Source organism: Nyctereutes procyonoides, unplaced genomic scaffold (assembly GCF_905146905.1).
Source record: "Nyctereutes procyonoides isolate TBG_1078 unplaced genomic scaffold, NYPRO_anot_genome, whole genome shotgun sequence".
In the NCBI taxonomy this organism is placed as follows: domain Eukaryota; kingdom Metazoa; phylum Chordata; class Mammalia; order Carnivora; family Canidae; genus Nyctereutes; species Nyctereutes procyonoides.
The window spans coordinates 20875776-20891600 of record NW_026575020.1 but is presented as its reverse complement, the minus strand read 5'-3'; the positions used below and the strand labels follow the sequence as shown (position 1 = coordinate 20891600).

The 15825-nt window shown below is 48.5% G+C and overlaps 2 protein-coding genes across 2 annotated transcripts; one reads left to right on the top strand and one right to left on the bottom strand.

Annotated features, from left to right (window-relative positions):
- The first annotated feature begins 6836 nt into the window (after positions 1–6836).
- Positions 6837–8612, top strand: LOC129512944 (C-C motif chemokine 13). Its single transcript, XM_055330542.1, has 3 exons — positions 6837–6925; positions 7480–7594; positions 8034–8612. The coding sequence occupies exons 1-3, from the start codon at positions 6850–6852 to the stop codon at positions 8137–8139; spliced, it is 297 nt and encodes a 98-aa protein (XP_055186517.1). The 5' UTR covers positions 6837–6849; the 3' UTR covers positions 8140–8612.
- A 1188-nt stretch (positions 8613–9800) lies between these two features.
- CCL1 (C-C motif chemokine ligand 1) lies at positions 9801–12311 on the bottom strand. Its single transcript, XM_055346056.1, has 3 exons — positions 12183–12311; positions 10847–10958; positions 9801–9954 (listed from the first exon to the last, which is right to left on the bottom strand). The coding sequence occupies exons 1-3, from the start codon at positions 12256–12258 to the stop codon at positions 9858–9860; spliced, it is 285 nt and encodes a 94-aa protein (XP_055202031.1). The 5' UTR covers positions 12259–12311; the 3' UTR covers positions 9801–9857.
- Between the last annotated feature and the right edge of the window lie 3514 nt (positions 12312–15825).

The following is a 15825-nucleotide window of genomic DNA, read 5'->3' as shown; positions in this document are numbered from 1 at the left end:
GACATCTGGGTGTCAGCTGAGTAAAAGGAGTACTTTCTGCCACAAAGGCTCCATCCAGTTCCAAACTCTCTTCTACAGCCTCAAGGACAAGCTGACTAATGAGGTCTGGGACTAGAGTTTCATGAAATAGCTTAACCAAAATTCAAAATTTCAAAGGCAAAAAAATTCCACCTAAACTGACACCCAGGCCACAGTTAAGACATAATTCATTTATTTTCCCCAAGCTTTGCCCAGCTAGCTGCGCTCCAGGATTGTGTCATTATATTTAACTCACAATGAACTTTGTTAACACCATTAAATATAATTATCTTAAGTAATGTGTCATCTCATTTAAGTTACTGATGTTTTACATGGCCTAACTTGAATATTAGTGCTTTCAAAATCCACATCCTTATATTGAGTGATTAATATTTGTGAACCCCTTTATTCCCTTGTCAACCAGGGGTGAAGACTTGGAAAGTCACTTGAAGATGACATGCATCCTCTTCAGCACACCTCCGATTTCACCCTGGGCTCACAATTTGCTGCAGGCTGTGATTCACTTCACTTTCTCAACATCTGCCTCCAATGTCCTCCTCAATTTTTGTTTCCTGCCCACAGGCTCCTCTTTGGGTGCCTTTTCAGGTCAAGAGTTGGTTCAGCCTACACATTTGCCCAGGGCTCAGAAGTGTGGGGGAAGGAACACTCTGGGTGACAACCTTCTGCCAACGAAGGGTGGAGGCAGATGTTTCGAACACTTCTGCCACCCTTCTCTCCAGAGGTTGATTCTGGAGCCATTCCATAGGCTTCTCAGGTAATCCCAAGAGAATTAGACCCCATTGCCCATGATGCTGATCTGAATTATGCATACTTGTGTTGACTTCTCCTCCTTCTCCATCTTTGCTGCTTACTCAGTCCTGATCCCTGGGATCACTTCCAAATGAACTATCTGTACACAGGTCCTCACCTCAGGCCCTGCTTTATTGAGTCGTGGTTTCATTCAGTCAATATTTGTTCTCCTTCACTTTGGCCTTGTTTGGATCTCAACAGACAAGTTCGCTGCATCAGGGCCAGAGAATGAGCTGGGCATTTGGTTGATGTGTTCACCAGGGCTGAGGCTAGGAGCGGAATCAGGGACTTGCTCAGTGTGTTCTTTGGGACAAAAGCAGGGGCAAGACCATGGACTCAACTAGCAGATTGGGCAGGACTGGGTCCAAGAGGGTGGCCCCCAAGTCAAGGCCAACAAGATTGGGACTAAGTTAGCCATATAACTAGGAGAATGTTGACAGAGAGAGGGATTTAGCAAAAAAGTAAGTGTATTGATGACAATGGAAGTCAAGTCACTTACTATTGGAGAAGTTTCCATAGACAAAATATAAGAATATCAGAAGACTAGAAAAAGGCAAAACAAAAAAGTGTTGTATTGACCTGAAATTGGAGATATTGGTGCAAACTCAAGGATTTACATGTAGATAATAGAGAGATGATGATGAGATAGATAGATAGATAGATATGTAAATGATAGGTGATTGACAGAAATATACACATAGATCATAGGATATGTATATATTAAACATATGTTCAACCACCAAACCCTTTTCCAAATACTGCTAAATATTTTCCAACCTATCATGTCAATTTATATCCACTCCCACCAGCAATGTATGAGGGCTATATTTATTCCACATTTGGCATTGCAACACTTCTTTCCGTCAATTCTTTTTAAGTTAGCCACTCTGCTTATAATTCCTCATAATCCACATGGTTGTGGTTTAAATTTTCATCTTACTTGTGACTAATGAGGTTGAGCATCTATTCAAATGTTTGCTGGATATCTTCTTTCATGAAGCTCCAGGCCATGTCTTTTGTCTATTTTTTAGATTGCTTAGATTTAAATTTTGTCCATTTGTAGATTGTCTTTTCGTTATGAATTAGTAGATGTGTGTTTTCTGTATCCTGAACAGGAATCCTTTGCCAGATGTGCAAATCTAAATATCTTCTCATAACTGTGGTTTTCCTTTCGACTCCCTGAAAGATGCCTTCCATGAAAACAGCTTCCTAAGTTTAAGATGGTCCGTTTATCAGTGTGTTCCTTTATACTTTGTCCTTCTGTTTTCTGTTTAAGAAAACTTTTCAAAACCTTCTATTTCAGAGAAAGTTTTGGTCCCCTGTGAAATCTGTGTGGGCTGGAAGCCTTCACAGACCAGACACAATTTAATCCAGGCCTCAAATGATTCCTGTTGGAGCCAGATGGAAAGAAGAATGCTGCAGGTGGGTGGGAGATTATAAGTGAATACAGAGATAGGAGAGAAGGAGGTGTGAAGAAAGGAGTAAGGAAGCAGTCCTACACTGTTTTTGGGAGTGGTGGAGGGACTTCCCTTCTCCAGTGCCACAAGGGATATATTCTCTTTGTTTCCAGGCTTACCTTCTCTGGAGAGAGCCAGCCTGGGGGGGGGGCAGAGAGTGCCAGTTAGTGCTGGCTCACTCCCTTTTCATTAGCTATGCCAACAACAGTCAGAGATCTGTTCTGTAGAGTGGAAAGGTTGTATTACCTCAATATTCCTTAGAGCTTTAATGAGTGAAATGAGATGGACAGGGAGAAGGCTAAGTACAGGGTGCCTCAGCTCTGCTTCTCTGGGCAGTTTTAGTTTTAAGCTGTAATAGATGATGGCTTTCCAATAAGTTATTTCAGAGAACAGACTTCAGTGGGTAAACAAGCATCTTAAAACCACAACATTGTGTAATGAAGCCAACTTTCGTATGTTCTGATCTAAGAGGGCAGGACGCTAAGACTGCCCAGAGCTATTGCAGGCAGCTTGCATGCCTGGATGCTAAGATGCTACAGCAACAAAATAATTTTAAAATTACAGAGTGTATAGTTCTGGGAGACTTATATTGTATAAAGATCAATGAGCTGGAAAAGAGCTAGCTGAACATCTGCTCTAAACATAATTGAGTAGCTGGCGGAGGATCTCCATAAGTTCCCACTCTGACCAGTGGGTCTGAGTGGATTTTCAGTTCTCCAGAGAATAGCATCCATTTGGAGCCAGCATCAAATAATCCCGGAAGGTCTCAGTATTTATTTCCCCAGTGCAGTCACCCTGGTTGTATGGCAGCCAGCTCCTCTGGGGAAGGCTTAGTGGAGATTTATAGTATAGACCTATGAGTTTTCTGATTTAGCAAAAATATTGCCAAGGGCAAAGTTATGTGATAAAATTACTCATTGTTTATCTGAAACTCAAATAACCAACAATCCTGTATTTCACCTGGCAATCTGGCAGTGCAGGGCCTTTCCTAGTTTTCCTGGTGTGGGGATTCTAGGTCTATGAACCAGCTTAGATGTGATAACTGGGCAAGAGGCCATGAACCTCTCCTACAAGGACTTATATTGGATTTCTGGCCATTAAACCTAGAACTTTCTGCCCAAAGTCAAGCAGGATCTTAGTAAGTTTTCATGTCTAAGGATCCCATAATCGCTACCACAGATCCCTGTTGGCCAAAACACTGATTGCCACTCCAGGCTGGGGCTCCTTGGAATATCTGTACCTGACTTGTCTCTACTGCTCAATAAGCAGCACTGTCTAGCCTCTGCCATCCTGGATCCCACTCCTCCCACCAAGATCCAAACTCCTATTAATTACAGCATGGCTGCCCCAACATGGACCCCAGACCAGAGGCACAAGCATTACCTGGTTACCAGTTTAAAATGGGGGTTATTGGCACAATGCTGAGCACATTCCATGTATTATCTTATTCAACTCTGACATCAAGATGAGATAATAATTAGCCATCAGTTTCCCCTTAGAGGTTCAGAGAGGTAAGCAATTTGCTCCAGATCATATAACTAGTAAATGATGGATCTAGGACTTGAAGCCATTTCTGGTTGGTTCCAGATCCCAGGCTCCTAAACACACTCTTCTATGAGATCTCAGGTTCTAAAGCAGAAGAAAGTACAGACAGGAATCCTTATAGCCAGGTGGGTTTGGATGTCCCTTCACCCACTCAATTTGGAGGAAAGTTCAGGGTGCACTTGTAGGAGTGGCTACTAGTGGGAATGACACCCAAGGCTCAATCAATCCAATTCATTGATATAGGTGTACCTGTTGAAAAATTGGGATTTATTGTGTTGGCACAAGTACCTGGAAGTAATGTTAATGCTCAGGTGGATTGGCTGATTGGAGTCGAGGCTTAAAAAGAAGCCTGCAGTTAATGAGGTTGTAATGCTGGGACTTCCCAAGAATGTTAGGAAGGAGTCCAAAGGCTCAGGGAAATGGACCTGTTGAAATGGATCTATATGCTCAAGCTGCTCAGCCATTCCCTAACTGCACTCCCAGGGAGGGCCCAGAGATACTTCCTTCGTCAGGGCTCTCTGGTGGCTTTACTATAGACCAGAGATGGCCATGTGATATGCTTATAACTCCATGGTTCTCAAACTCGAGTGAACACCAGAACCACCTGCTGGCTTGTTAGAACACAATTGGCTACACAACTTCCTGTAATGATTCAAGTAATCATGATGCCAGCAGATGCTTTCATGGTGTTTCTTCTTCTTTTTTTTTTTAATTTATTCGTGAGAGACAGAGAGAGAGAGAGAGAGAGAGAGAGAGAGAGAGAGAGAGAAAGAGAGAAAGAGAGAGAGAGAGAGAAAAACAGAGACACAAGCAGAGGGAGAAGCAGGCTCCATGCAGGAAGCCTGACACGGGACTCGATCCTGGATCTCCAGGATCACACCCTGGGCTGGAGGTGGCGCTAAACCGCTGAGCCACCCCGGCTGCCTTCATGGTGCTTCTAAAATAAATGAGCACTCCAATCCCAGAATCCTGTATGGACAGACCATTTCCAGGAGCCGATCCTGGTCCTGGATCCATACCTATGGCAGTCAGGGTCCTAGTAAGGAATAGATTACACTTAAATTTGAATGACCTGGGACCAGATTAATAAAGAGGCTATTTAGCAAGATGTGGGCTGAGTGTGGAGAAACAATAAAGGTGCTTTAGCACTCTGAGGCTAGCAACAGTGTGGGGACTCCCCCTAGACACAAGGATGAAAGGACAGGTTGTGCTTTACCCACCTCACCGCAGGAGAGAAATGAAAGCCATTGGTTGAGGACTGCATCTGGGCTGAGACCCAGGAGAGGCAGCAAAGAGAGCAGCACCTCACTTTACTCTTCTCCCTCTCCTGCACCCCAAGGAGCTCCCTAGTGTGCAAGCCCAACCCAAAGTCAGAAAACCTACAGTCCCACTGACGTCATCACACAGGTTGGCTTCCCAGGACAAAGAAAAAGATGGACAAGAATGGAATGTGTTTCTGGAGGGACAAGCTACCCTTCTCATGTCGTTCTTAACAAGTGTTTGTATCAAACTTATGTAAAACTCAAAACATGAGCTGGAGTGTACACTCTTCTGATATTCCCCGGAACAAATTGTGTAAGGTTGGAATTACTTGTTCTCGGAATATTTGAAGGGACTAGCTGTTAAAGCCCTTGTAGCGGGAGGGTGTTTGGTGGAAGGATTTTCAATGATTGATTCCATTTTCAAGTAGTTTTAGAATTACTCTTTTTTTCATTTTTCTTTAGCACTCTGGGTAAGTTATATATTTTTAGGAACTCATCCATTTCATTGAAGTTAAATTTGTTGGCATAAGGGTCCAATTTCCTTCTGGCATCTACAGATTCCATGATGACACCCTCTTCCTTAACTCCTGCTGTGGCAGTCTGCGCCTTTTTGCTTTTTCCATGGTCAGTCTCAGGACAGCATTATAGGCTTGTCAAAGAACTGACTTTGAGTTTCATCAGTCCCTTCTAGTACATATGATTTTTATTTCACTAATCTTAGCTTTTTATTTCTGTGTTTTTAACCTCACTGGACTTGTTTTGCAAGAGTGGAAAGACCTGCTAACATAGAAAGCCGAGGGGATAGTATTCCAGGCAGGTGCAAAAAGTAAGCAAAGTCTGGGAGCCAGGAGGAAGCACAGGGAATGGATCAGAGCAAGCCAAGTGCCTTGTCAGGGGGTCTCCTGCAGCCCAAGGCTGTTCCCCCTCCCACCAGGCCCCTGGGGACACCTACCCCAAGTTCCAACTCAACCACACGCTCCTGCAAGAGGGGAGCCAGACACAAAAGCAAAGAGCCTGCTTTGCTCTATTCTACAACTCCCTTCCTGCAATCACTCTAGAAACTCCATAGTCCTTCCTGGACAAATCAGTGGACTTCAAACCATATCCTTCTGGGCCTGAGGGGCAGAAAGGGACACTAACGTGTGACAAGAGGAGCCCTTGTCATTGGCTGCTGACTTTGATTCGTCTTACTTATGAGACTTCCACCTAAAACTGCTCGGAGAAAGTCTTCTGCACTAGAGACACCGTGAAAGGCTGGGGTGATCCTACGTAAAGACCAGCTTTGTCTCCCGGCGCCACTACTCACTTTCTACAAGGCTTTGGACCTTCACATCTTCATCAGTGAGTGGCCATGATGATCATAGTATACACCTTGTCAGGGTGAAACATGTCACAAGTGTAGAGCCCTCACACGGCTCTCTCTCTCTGGTTGTGGGGCAAGCAAGGCCACGGAACAGCTCCTCAGATCACTCCTATGGTGAATGGTGGCACATGTGTGCTCCTGCTTCCTCTGTGGCCTGGGCAGCTGGAAGGAAATAGTGCCTGCCCTTCTGCAGCCCACAGTTTCCTTCTTGAAATTCCTGGAAAACTCTGGTAGCCAACCTCCAGCTCAGCAGATTCAGGAGTGCTCTGCATCTCAACTTGACCATGACTGTGCCCAGGCAAACAGCTCTCTGGGAACTCCTATTCTCTCTGGTTCCTATAAAAGGCAGGCAGGGCCACTGGCATTGCAGAGAGGCTGAGACCAGGCCGGAAACATGAAGGTCTCTGCAGTGCTCCTGTGCCTGCTGCTCACAGCCGCCATCCTCACTACCCAGGTGCCCGCTCAGCCAGGTAAACCCCCCTCTCCTTCTTTCCTGTCCTCTCTCCTTTATATTTTCCTGTCTTTATAGAAAGCCCTAAGCTGCAATGCCCCACTTCTGAGCCTATCAGAGCACTGGGAATCCTCGGAGCTTCCCTTGAACGTCTAATTTTAAAAACAGAAAGCCGAAGGCCACGTTGGGGACAGGCGGGGTCCCAGCCACCCACCTCCAGGTGTTGCAGAGCCAGGGTAAAACCGTAGCTGCTCACTCCAGACCCAGGGTCTTTTCTTTGACTCTGGCTGATCTTCCCAAACTCTGCACACGGAGGACCGTAGCCAGGACCTGTCACACTGGCCTGTCCTGATCAGCAATGATGCAGCCCCACCACGAGACTGAGAGAATCCTGAACCACATGTTCCAGGTCTCCCCCATCTCAGGTCTCCAGACAGCAGCACTGGACCTGAGGTGGATGAGATGCACTTCTACCTCTTTCCTTCCTTCCCCTACAGCTGCTTCCTGCTCTATCCAAGCTGATAAAAACCTAGTACCTCCTAAAAGGCTTTTCCTTTGTGACCTTATTTCTAGATGCACTCAGTGCCCTATTCACTTGCTGCTTCACATTTAACAATAAGAAGATCCCCTTGCAGAGGCTGGAGAGCTATCGAATCACCAGCAGCCACTGTCCCCGGAAAGCTGTCATGTAGGTGGAAAAACCCTGCTCACCCCTGACCTGACCCCACCCTACCCCATTCTCACATCCCCTGATCCAAACTCCCACCCCAGGGCACAGGCATTAGGCCAATTTGGGATCTTATACTCAGGGGGTAAGTTTTTGCCAGACTGGGATTACATCATAAACAGGCCCAGAGAGGGCCAGCTCCCACCCCGGCTCCCTGAATGGGTGCTAGCTCACAGTTTCAAGGTTACTCTGGCTGAGGCCTGGCCAGCCTCTCTGGGGCCTCCAAGAAGAGTGACTACCTCTAGAGTCCTGTTCTTTCCATATCCCTACTTTCTCCGGTCCCAGGGGCGGGATCTCTCTCCTGCCACAGGTGGACCAAGCAGGTTTGAGAGGCTGGTGAGGCATCTCTTGGGTAAAACCCCCACCTCCACCTAACTGTGCAGCCCTCTTTCATCCATAGCTTCAGTACGAAACTGGCCAAGGCTATCTGTGCCGACCCAAAGGAGAAATGGGTCCAGGATTATGTGAAACACCTGGATCAAAGAACTCAAACGCCGAAGACTTGAACTCTTCCAGCCATGCTAAGACCCGAGCAAAGCATGAGAAAGGAACCCCTGTTTATTCTCCTTCCTCCTCTCCAGCTATACCCTGGACTAGTTTGACTATAGTTTCAAATAGGGTGCTTTCTGTGTTGTGATGCAAAAAGGTACTATGTCTTAAGTAATATTTAACGTTATTTGAACTGTTGCGGGTTTGGGGGTTTATTTCGAATATTGGTGACCTTTTTTCTAAAGCAAGGCCTTGAGCCAGTTGCTTCCTACCATAAGCCCCAGTTCTGACCCTTGTAAGCTGCAGGCAGCAGGTCCGTCTCCTGCCTAACTCCCCAGCTGATGCTCGTGCCTACAAATCCTGGCGATGAAGGGCTACTGCCATCTGGGGAGGGGAGGTGGATGTGAGGTGCAGCTAAGTATGTTATTACAGAAAGGAGAATGCTATTCATAAGATTGTTGACTTTTTGCAGAAAATACATCTTGTTTGAAATCTCTCTTGGTGGTGTTTTCTTGGGGGAGGATAACTCAACCAGTAGGGGGCGCTCAGAGGGGCAGAGGGCGCTGGAGGACCACAGCAGTGGGGAGGACCTCACAGTGGTTGGTGGCTGACCTGGGCTTATCTGACTGTCACAGAGGGCCTGACTCAGCTGCCCAGCTTCTCACTGGTCTCTGCCTCCCCGTTCCAAGCAGTCCTTGGAGGCATACAGACACTACTCGCACCTGACCTCCAGGGGAAACCAGATGACATGGTTCTCATCAGCATCCACCCTGGAGGATGCCAGAGCATACTCATAGCAAGGATTCTTCTAGAGGAGGCACAGGATGGAAAGGGAGAGGGCCGGGAGAGACTATCCCTGTATGGTCAGAGTTTGGGTTCTGGAACAGAAAAGGTAGTCATTTAGGAAGGAAGGTGGAGGGAGGTGGTGGTGATAGAGGAATTGGAATATCAATGTGCAGAGTTTGGAGTCAGTTCCGAAGGCAGGAGGGAGGGACTGTCGGAGGGTGGAGGGCGACGGCATGCCAGGCAGAGTGGCTTCTGGCCGTGGGCAGGATGGAGCTGGCAAGGGAGAGCTGGGAGCAGTGAGCTGCCCTCCAAAGGCCCCAGCAAGAGGGAAGAGCAGGAAGCAGGGGGTCGTCGGGGCAGAATGGAGGAGGCAGTTTCAGAAGAATGGACCAGATCTGTGACCTGTGCAATGCTGGGGAAATGGGAGAAGCCTGTCTTACTTAGCACAGGACATGAGAACTTCTCCCCTAAAGCCACTGAGCTGGCCTTCAAAAAGGTGCCAATCCTGAGACCCGGAAGCCACTTCCCTCCCTTGCTGTTCTCTCTGAGTGCCCAGGTACACAAGTCTGAGCTGGCGATTACCCCTTTCATGGGGATGGGACCTCCACTTCCCAGACATTGGCTTTCCCCGAGACTGCCTCCCACCTCCAGGTGAGCTGTGCTGGCATCTCTGTAAGACCTAAGATCTACTCAGGCCTGGACACCCCTAACCACCCCCCCAGAGGAAGTCCTGCTAACCAAGAAGCCCAGGGAGGCAGGGATGGAAGATTATCGTATTTAAATATATAAAGTGCAACAACATAGCTTATCAGGACTAAGCAGACCTTCCGTGACCTGGCAAAGCTGGGTGGAAGGACGGGCATGGGCTGAGGGTGGGGGGCTTGGGGGGGGGGGGAAGGTGAAGCCACACCATCTTCAGAGTCCAGGGTGGAAAGAAATCCTCTTGCATTCACATCAGCAGGCATGGTTTCATAGTCTTAAAATAATCCTTAATCCATTGGGCTGTCTGTAAGACGCATGTCTCTCTACCTTTCTTCATCTTGAGTCTGTGGACAAAGAACAAAGTAGGAGCTGAGTCATGTGATTTGTCCCCCTGGGTGCCACACACAAGTCCCATCTCCCCTGCCTCGCTGCTGGTAGCCCCCTAACTGCTCACTCTGGGCCTGTAAAGTGACTTTGTTGCAGAAGGCCTGCAGCTGGCACGCTGGAAGGAACACCCAAGCTTCAAGAAGAGCTTGGTGAATTGAGTTTCTCCCTTTTCTGGAGAGTGTGACTCATTAGGGTATTAGGGTATTAGGGTATTAGGGTAGGGTAAAGCCTGCAGACATTCCGAGGATTAACTAGTATGGAAATTCCCCCTAGAATATCTCTGAGGGGGTTTGACCTATCTTTTCATGTGTCTGTGTCCATCTGGAACCCTCCGTCATTGCTTTAGATTCATTGTCAGTGTGTGTGTGTGTGTGTGTATTTATTTTCTGAACTCCTCACCTCTTTAGCTTGGCTTCTGTCCAACCAAACTATAAACCAATTCTAACTTTAATTATCCAGGTGACCTCAGACAAATCTGTCTACTTCCCTGAACTTCAGTGTTCATGATAATGAAAATGTGTGCCCCAGGAGGGTTAGCCAAGATAATATATGCGAATGCTTTATAGATACTGAGTCGTGATGGTAAGCCACTTCGGTCTAATTTTGTAATGCCCCTGTGATGCAGCCATCATCTTCACTCCACTCCACGGATAAGGATTGCAGAGGAGTACTCAGACAACCAGGTGCAAAAGAATTACCTGCCCGAGGTCACCCGCCTCTGCGCGGGTTTAGGAACCTGAACCTGGGGGAGCATCGCCATCTAGCGTCTGCCCTTGTAACTCCAGGCGGGCTGGCTCCTGCGCTCTGGAGGGAGGGGGCTCAGGAATTGACCGGGGTAGGGACACTCACATTAGACCCCTACGGGAGCAGGTGGAGCTGGTGTGTTTGTAACACCGGATTCTCTGCGGGGCGATCCTCTTCTCTGAAAAGTTGAAGCAACAGTTGGAGGACGACACGTGCACTAGAAGAGAAACACAGAAATGGTTTGCATCTGTTTCTTAGCCTGGACTTCGTTCCTCTCATCCAACTGGCTTTAAAAAGAAAAAAAAAAAACAAAACAAACAAACAAAAAAAAACCCTCTCTGGGACAGTCTCTGGGGCGTGGAGACCGCATCCAGCCCAGTCACCTACTTCTGTATGTGCGCGGAGGGTTGGAATTCTGGGGCTCACCTCCCCACAAACCAGCCGTGTGGCCTTGATCAAGGTGAGCCCTCACCTGAGCCCCAGACCTCCCATCTGTCAAACAGGAACTTTTATCTCTAAAGGGGCTTCCAGTTCTGACATCCCACCACGAGTGCATGGTTTTGGTCCAATATTTGGGTTCAAGGGCTCTGGACCCCACACTCTGGGGGCCCAGTGAGTCTGGTGTGTGCAGGACAATGGTGGTCTGTGGCTTTGGGGCAGGATTAGGAACTAATCCCTGGAGTAATTGGAACTAATCAAGGAGTTCCAATTGATGGAATGACAGGGAAAGAGCCTCCAGAACTCAAAGGCTTCCCACCCTCTGTCTAGAATGCCCTCTACCCAGGCCCACAGCTCTGTCTGGGTTCTGGTGCCCTCCCTGCCGGTTTGCACACTCTCTCCTACAACCCACCCCCAAGTGATTTGAATGTCAATCCTGGTTCCTTCCTCCTAGTTTTGTTTTTTTTCCTTCCTCCAGTTTTACTGTTGACACAACATCTTTCACGTGCCTGGAATTAGGTCAGTCTTCTCTCGAAAGCCCTGAGGTCAGGCACTATCCACCCCATTTTATCGACAGAGAATGCACAGTTTGAGAGCTAAAATGACTTGTCCAAGTCACTGACCCAACACTTGCCCCACAGTGACTAGCCCAGTCCTGACTTCAGGCTCTACCTCTTATCTGTTACCAGGAGGAGACAGCACCCAGCCCCCTCCTCTGCACCTCAGGCCTCCCAGTTTGGCCTCAAGAGCTTCAGAGCTCCCTGGATGAGGCAGGGCCTCCATTTGCTGCAGCTAGCAGCTCAGCCACTATGCTTGCCCAGACACCTTCTCCCCCGTCCCCACCCCAGCCAAGTTGTCCATTCACCCTCCTTAGGAGGACTTCTTCCGGAGGAGGCGAGACACAGGCACTGAGTTCAGGGTGAGCCCTGCCCGCAAGCCCAGAGTGCCTGCCTGGGTTTCTGCCCTCCCCACAGAGGAGCAAGGTGACTCCAACCACACTCACTGCTCCTGCCATCCACATCATGCAGCCACATTCCAGCCAGCAGCAGGCACACCAGGGCCACGGTGATAAGCTTCATTCTATGCAGTCTGGCTCAGACCTCCTTGCCGTGGTCTCAATGTGTCTGGTGAAGCGAAGAGCTTGTCGCTGGCCCATCTTGAAGTGCCCGGAGCTTTTATTAGAAGACTTGAGTGGGGTTTCCCAGACCCTGGTGCAGAGGTGGGGGAGTCACAGGGAGGAGAGATAATTACTCACGCCCAATGACCACATGGAACACTCCTTCCCCCATCTTTCCTGGGTGGTGTGAGAGGGATGAGGAAACTTCCCCTAGTGCAGTAGCAGATAAAAATCTTGAGAGAATGAGTAGGAGTTGTCCCGGTTGAGTGGGAAGAGGAGAGAGGTGAGGGAAAGAAAGTTGCCTGTGGCTTCTCTGACCCCACCCATTTCCATCCTAGGCTGGAGCTGCTGGCCCTGAACACGATGGAGAGGAGGACCAGGGCTGAGGCACACCTGTGCTCTATCCCAGGTCTGCAGATCAGCGGTTGCACAAACTCATGTCGCCCCAGTCACATAGACTGCAAGATGGAAATAGTGACGCGTGTCCCAAAGAGACACCGCGATGGAAGTTAAATGAGAGCCACTAGGTCAATTGCCCAGCCCAGATCATTGCTCTTGCTATTTTTTCAATCACTCTACTTCTCAACAGCTTGCTCTGCTCTGGATCCTCAGGGAGCCCCAGGAAAGACAGCTGCCATTACGAGGCAGTGCCCAATCTCGAGCCGCTGCCCTTCAATTCACAGGTTAACGAGTAAAAGCTGCACAGTGTAAGGTCAGCAGTGGATGTGCCATCTGGAGGGGTCTGGGGAGGACCAGGAGCTGCCCAGGACCATCTGAGGGGTCTCCTGGGGGAATGCTCTTCAAGCAGAGCCTTCTGCAGAAGGGCTGAGGTGGGAAGGACATGCCACCAGAGTTAGGGGCTTGTATATGGGCAGGGAGGCATGGAAGGAGCATGCCCATTCAGAGATGCCAGAGGAGTAAAGGAAGTGAATTGGGTGGGGAAATGGTGGGAAAGAGGATGTGGCTGTACAGCTACGGAGTGGCCGTGTCATGAGGACATTGTGAGTAGTGCTTGGCATGGAGAACATCGTAGTAGGTGCTCCAGCAAAGGTAGCTGGGCCGAACCTGTGTATTAGAATCGTGAGGCATTATAAACCATAGCGGCTGACAAGACTGATCGACTTTGGTCATGCACTCTCCAGCTCAAAGGTCTGCATGGCTCCCCATTGTCAACTGGATGAAGCACAGGGTGCGCACCTGGACTTTCACGGCTCCTCGTGCTAGGTCTCCACATTTGAATATTTGCAATTCCCTGAACATGCCACAAGCTTTCCTACCATTAGGATTTTGTTCCCGCTGTGACCTCCACCTGCAAGATCCTCCTTACTGTCTCCCTCTGTGGGATTTCTATCCTTTTCAAATACCACCATCCCCCCCTTAGAGACTTCTGCTGTCCCCAGCAGATGAGCACTCAGACTCTTTCGAAGCCCCCTGTGACCTAGATGTCCCACCAGAAAATCTATATCCCTGCTGCCTCCCCCAGCCCAGCCCAGTGTATTCTCCAAACTAACACCTGGGCAGGGGAGAGTCCTGGCATATCAGAGTTGAACGGGCCCTCAAAGACCATAAGCAGCGCAGGCTTTTAAAGCTTCCTGGGAGAGCCTTTGAAAAAATGCTAATGCCTTAGCCCCATTTCAGAATCAGAATCAAAACTTATGTGCCTATACATGTTGAGGGAAAAAAAAAAAACTCCAGGAAATTCAGGCACCAGAAGAATCACGTGTCCAGTATGGTCTCTACATGTTACAGATGGGAAAAGAGGAGTCTCGGGAGGAAGAAACGGACTTACTCAAGGTTGTACTGAGAATTTGTCATGGAGATGGGACAGACAGTGGACTCTGAGACCATCTGATCATCTGAGCTCTGTGCGTAGCCACCTCTGAGAACACACCTCCAGCAAGGACCACAGCTATCGGCTGCTCTGCTTGTGTTCCCATTGATCCCACCAGCTGCTGCCTGCCACCCTAAAAGTACCTGAAGTCCTAGAAATCACTGATCCACTGTTGCTGCTCCGTTAGTCTCTTTGTCCTTGCAGACTGATGCTTCTGTATTCCTTTACTGTCATTTTAACAGGCTGGGGGGAGAAGGGAGGTAACAGTACTGACAGTAACCATGTAGCCCTAGGGGCGCCTGGGTGGCTCAGTGGTTGAATGTCTGTCTGCCTTTGGCTTAGGTCGTGATCCTGAGGTCCTGGGATCGAGTCCCGCATCGGGCTCCCTGCATGGAGCCTACCTATCCCTCTGCCTCTCTCTGTGTGTCTCTCATGAAAAAATAAATAAAATCTTTTAAAAAAAATGTAGCCCTAGGGCTTTCAGACTCACTTGGGATGTGGAGAGAAGCAACCTGGCCACTCAGAAAATTCCTTATTCTTGCCTTCCTCCCAGGCATGCTGCCTGGCCCACTCATGAAGGGGTCAGGGTGCTGCCCCTCCAGAAACTTACTTTTCCTCCTCCTTCTCACTGTGTCCACCACAAGCCCAGGATGGGAAAAGAGGAACAGAAAGATTTAGTCATTCTCTCACCTTCCCCTCAGAACTGGGTGGATCCAACTGGAGGATCTGATGACCTAGATGCCTGGAGCTCCACATGGGCATCGCCCATATTCCAACTTGACATCTTCTGCTGTAGGCCTGCATGAAGGCGAGTGCCAAGTAATAACTCGATAAAACATGCTGGCACTTGGGACACCTGGGTGGCTCAGTAGTTGAGCATCTGCCTTCAGCTCAGGGCGTGGTCCCAGAGTCCTGGGATCCAGTCCTGCATCGGGCTCCCCACAGGGAGCCTGCTTCTCCCTCTGCCTATGTCTCTGCCTCTCTCCCTGTGTCTCTCATGAATAAATAAATAAAATTTTAAAACAAAAAATAAACACCATTGAAAAAAAACATGCTGCCACTTACCCAAGATGGGGCATGTTGGCATGGGATGGACTGATAGATGAGAAATACTCAGCACAAACACTGAACCCATTATTCATAGCCAGTTATAACCCTTTTCTTAGTTAGAGGTTTGAAAACCAAGAAGTGCCTGGAGGAGGATTTTCTTACTAGTTAACTTTTACTAAGTAGTAAAAGATACTGACAGGATGGTTCCAGACTGGAAAGAGCTCTGCCGGTGTAGATCCATCTCAAGGTCATTTCCTCCGGTGGTGGGGGGCGGGGGTGTGTGCAAGAGTGGACTTGCACAGACTGGAGCCTGCTTGCTCTCCAGTTATATTTCAGCCTGATCCTTACCGACCAGGACACAGAAACCCATGGAGGAGGAGTCCTTTGCCCAGTATCACGGCTACAGAAATTCTGGCCAAGCTTAGTCCATCTTGGGGACCAAGTTTTCCCAGTTCCCTCACTTAGAGAGGAAGTATTATGTCTTCTAAGATAACCGGGTCAGATCGCAGCCCTACCTCTTGTTAGCTGTGTGACCTTGGGCAAGTAACTTAACGCTCCTGAATTTTAGTTCTATCATTATGAAATCCGCGGCCAGCTGGACTGGTGGAGGACTGTCCTCATTATTTTGAAGATGAGCTCCCAACACTT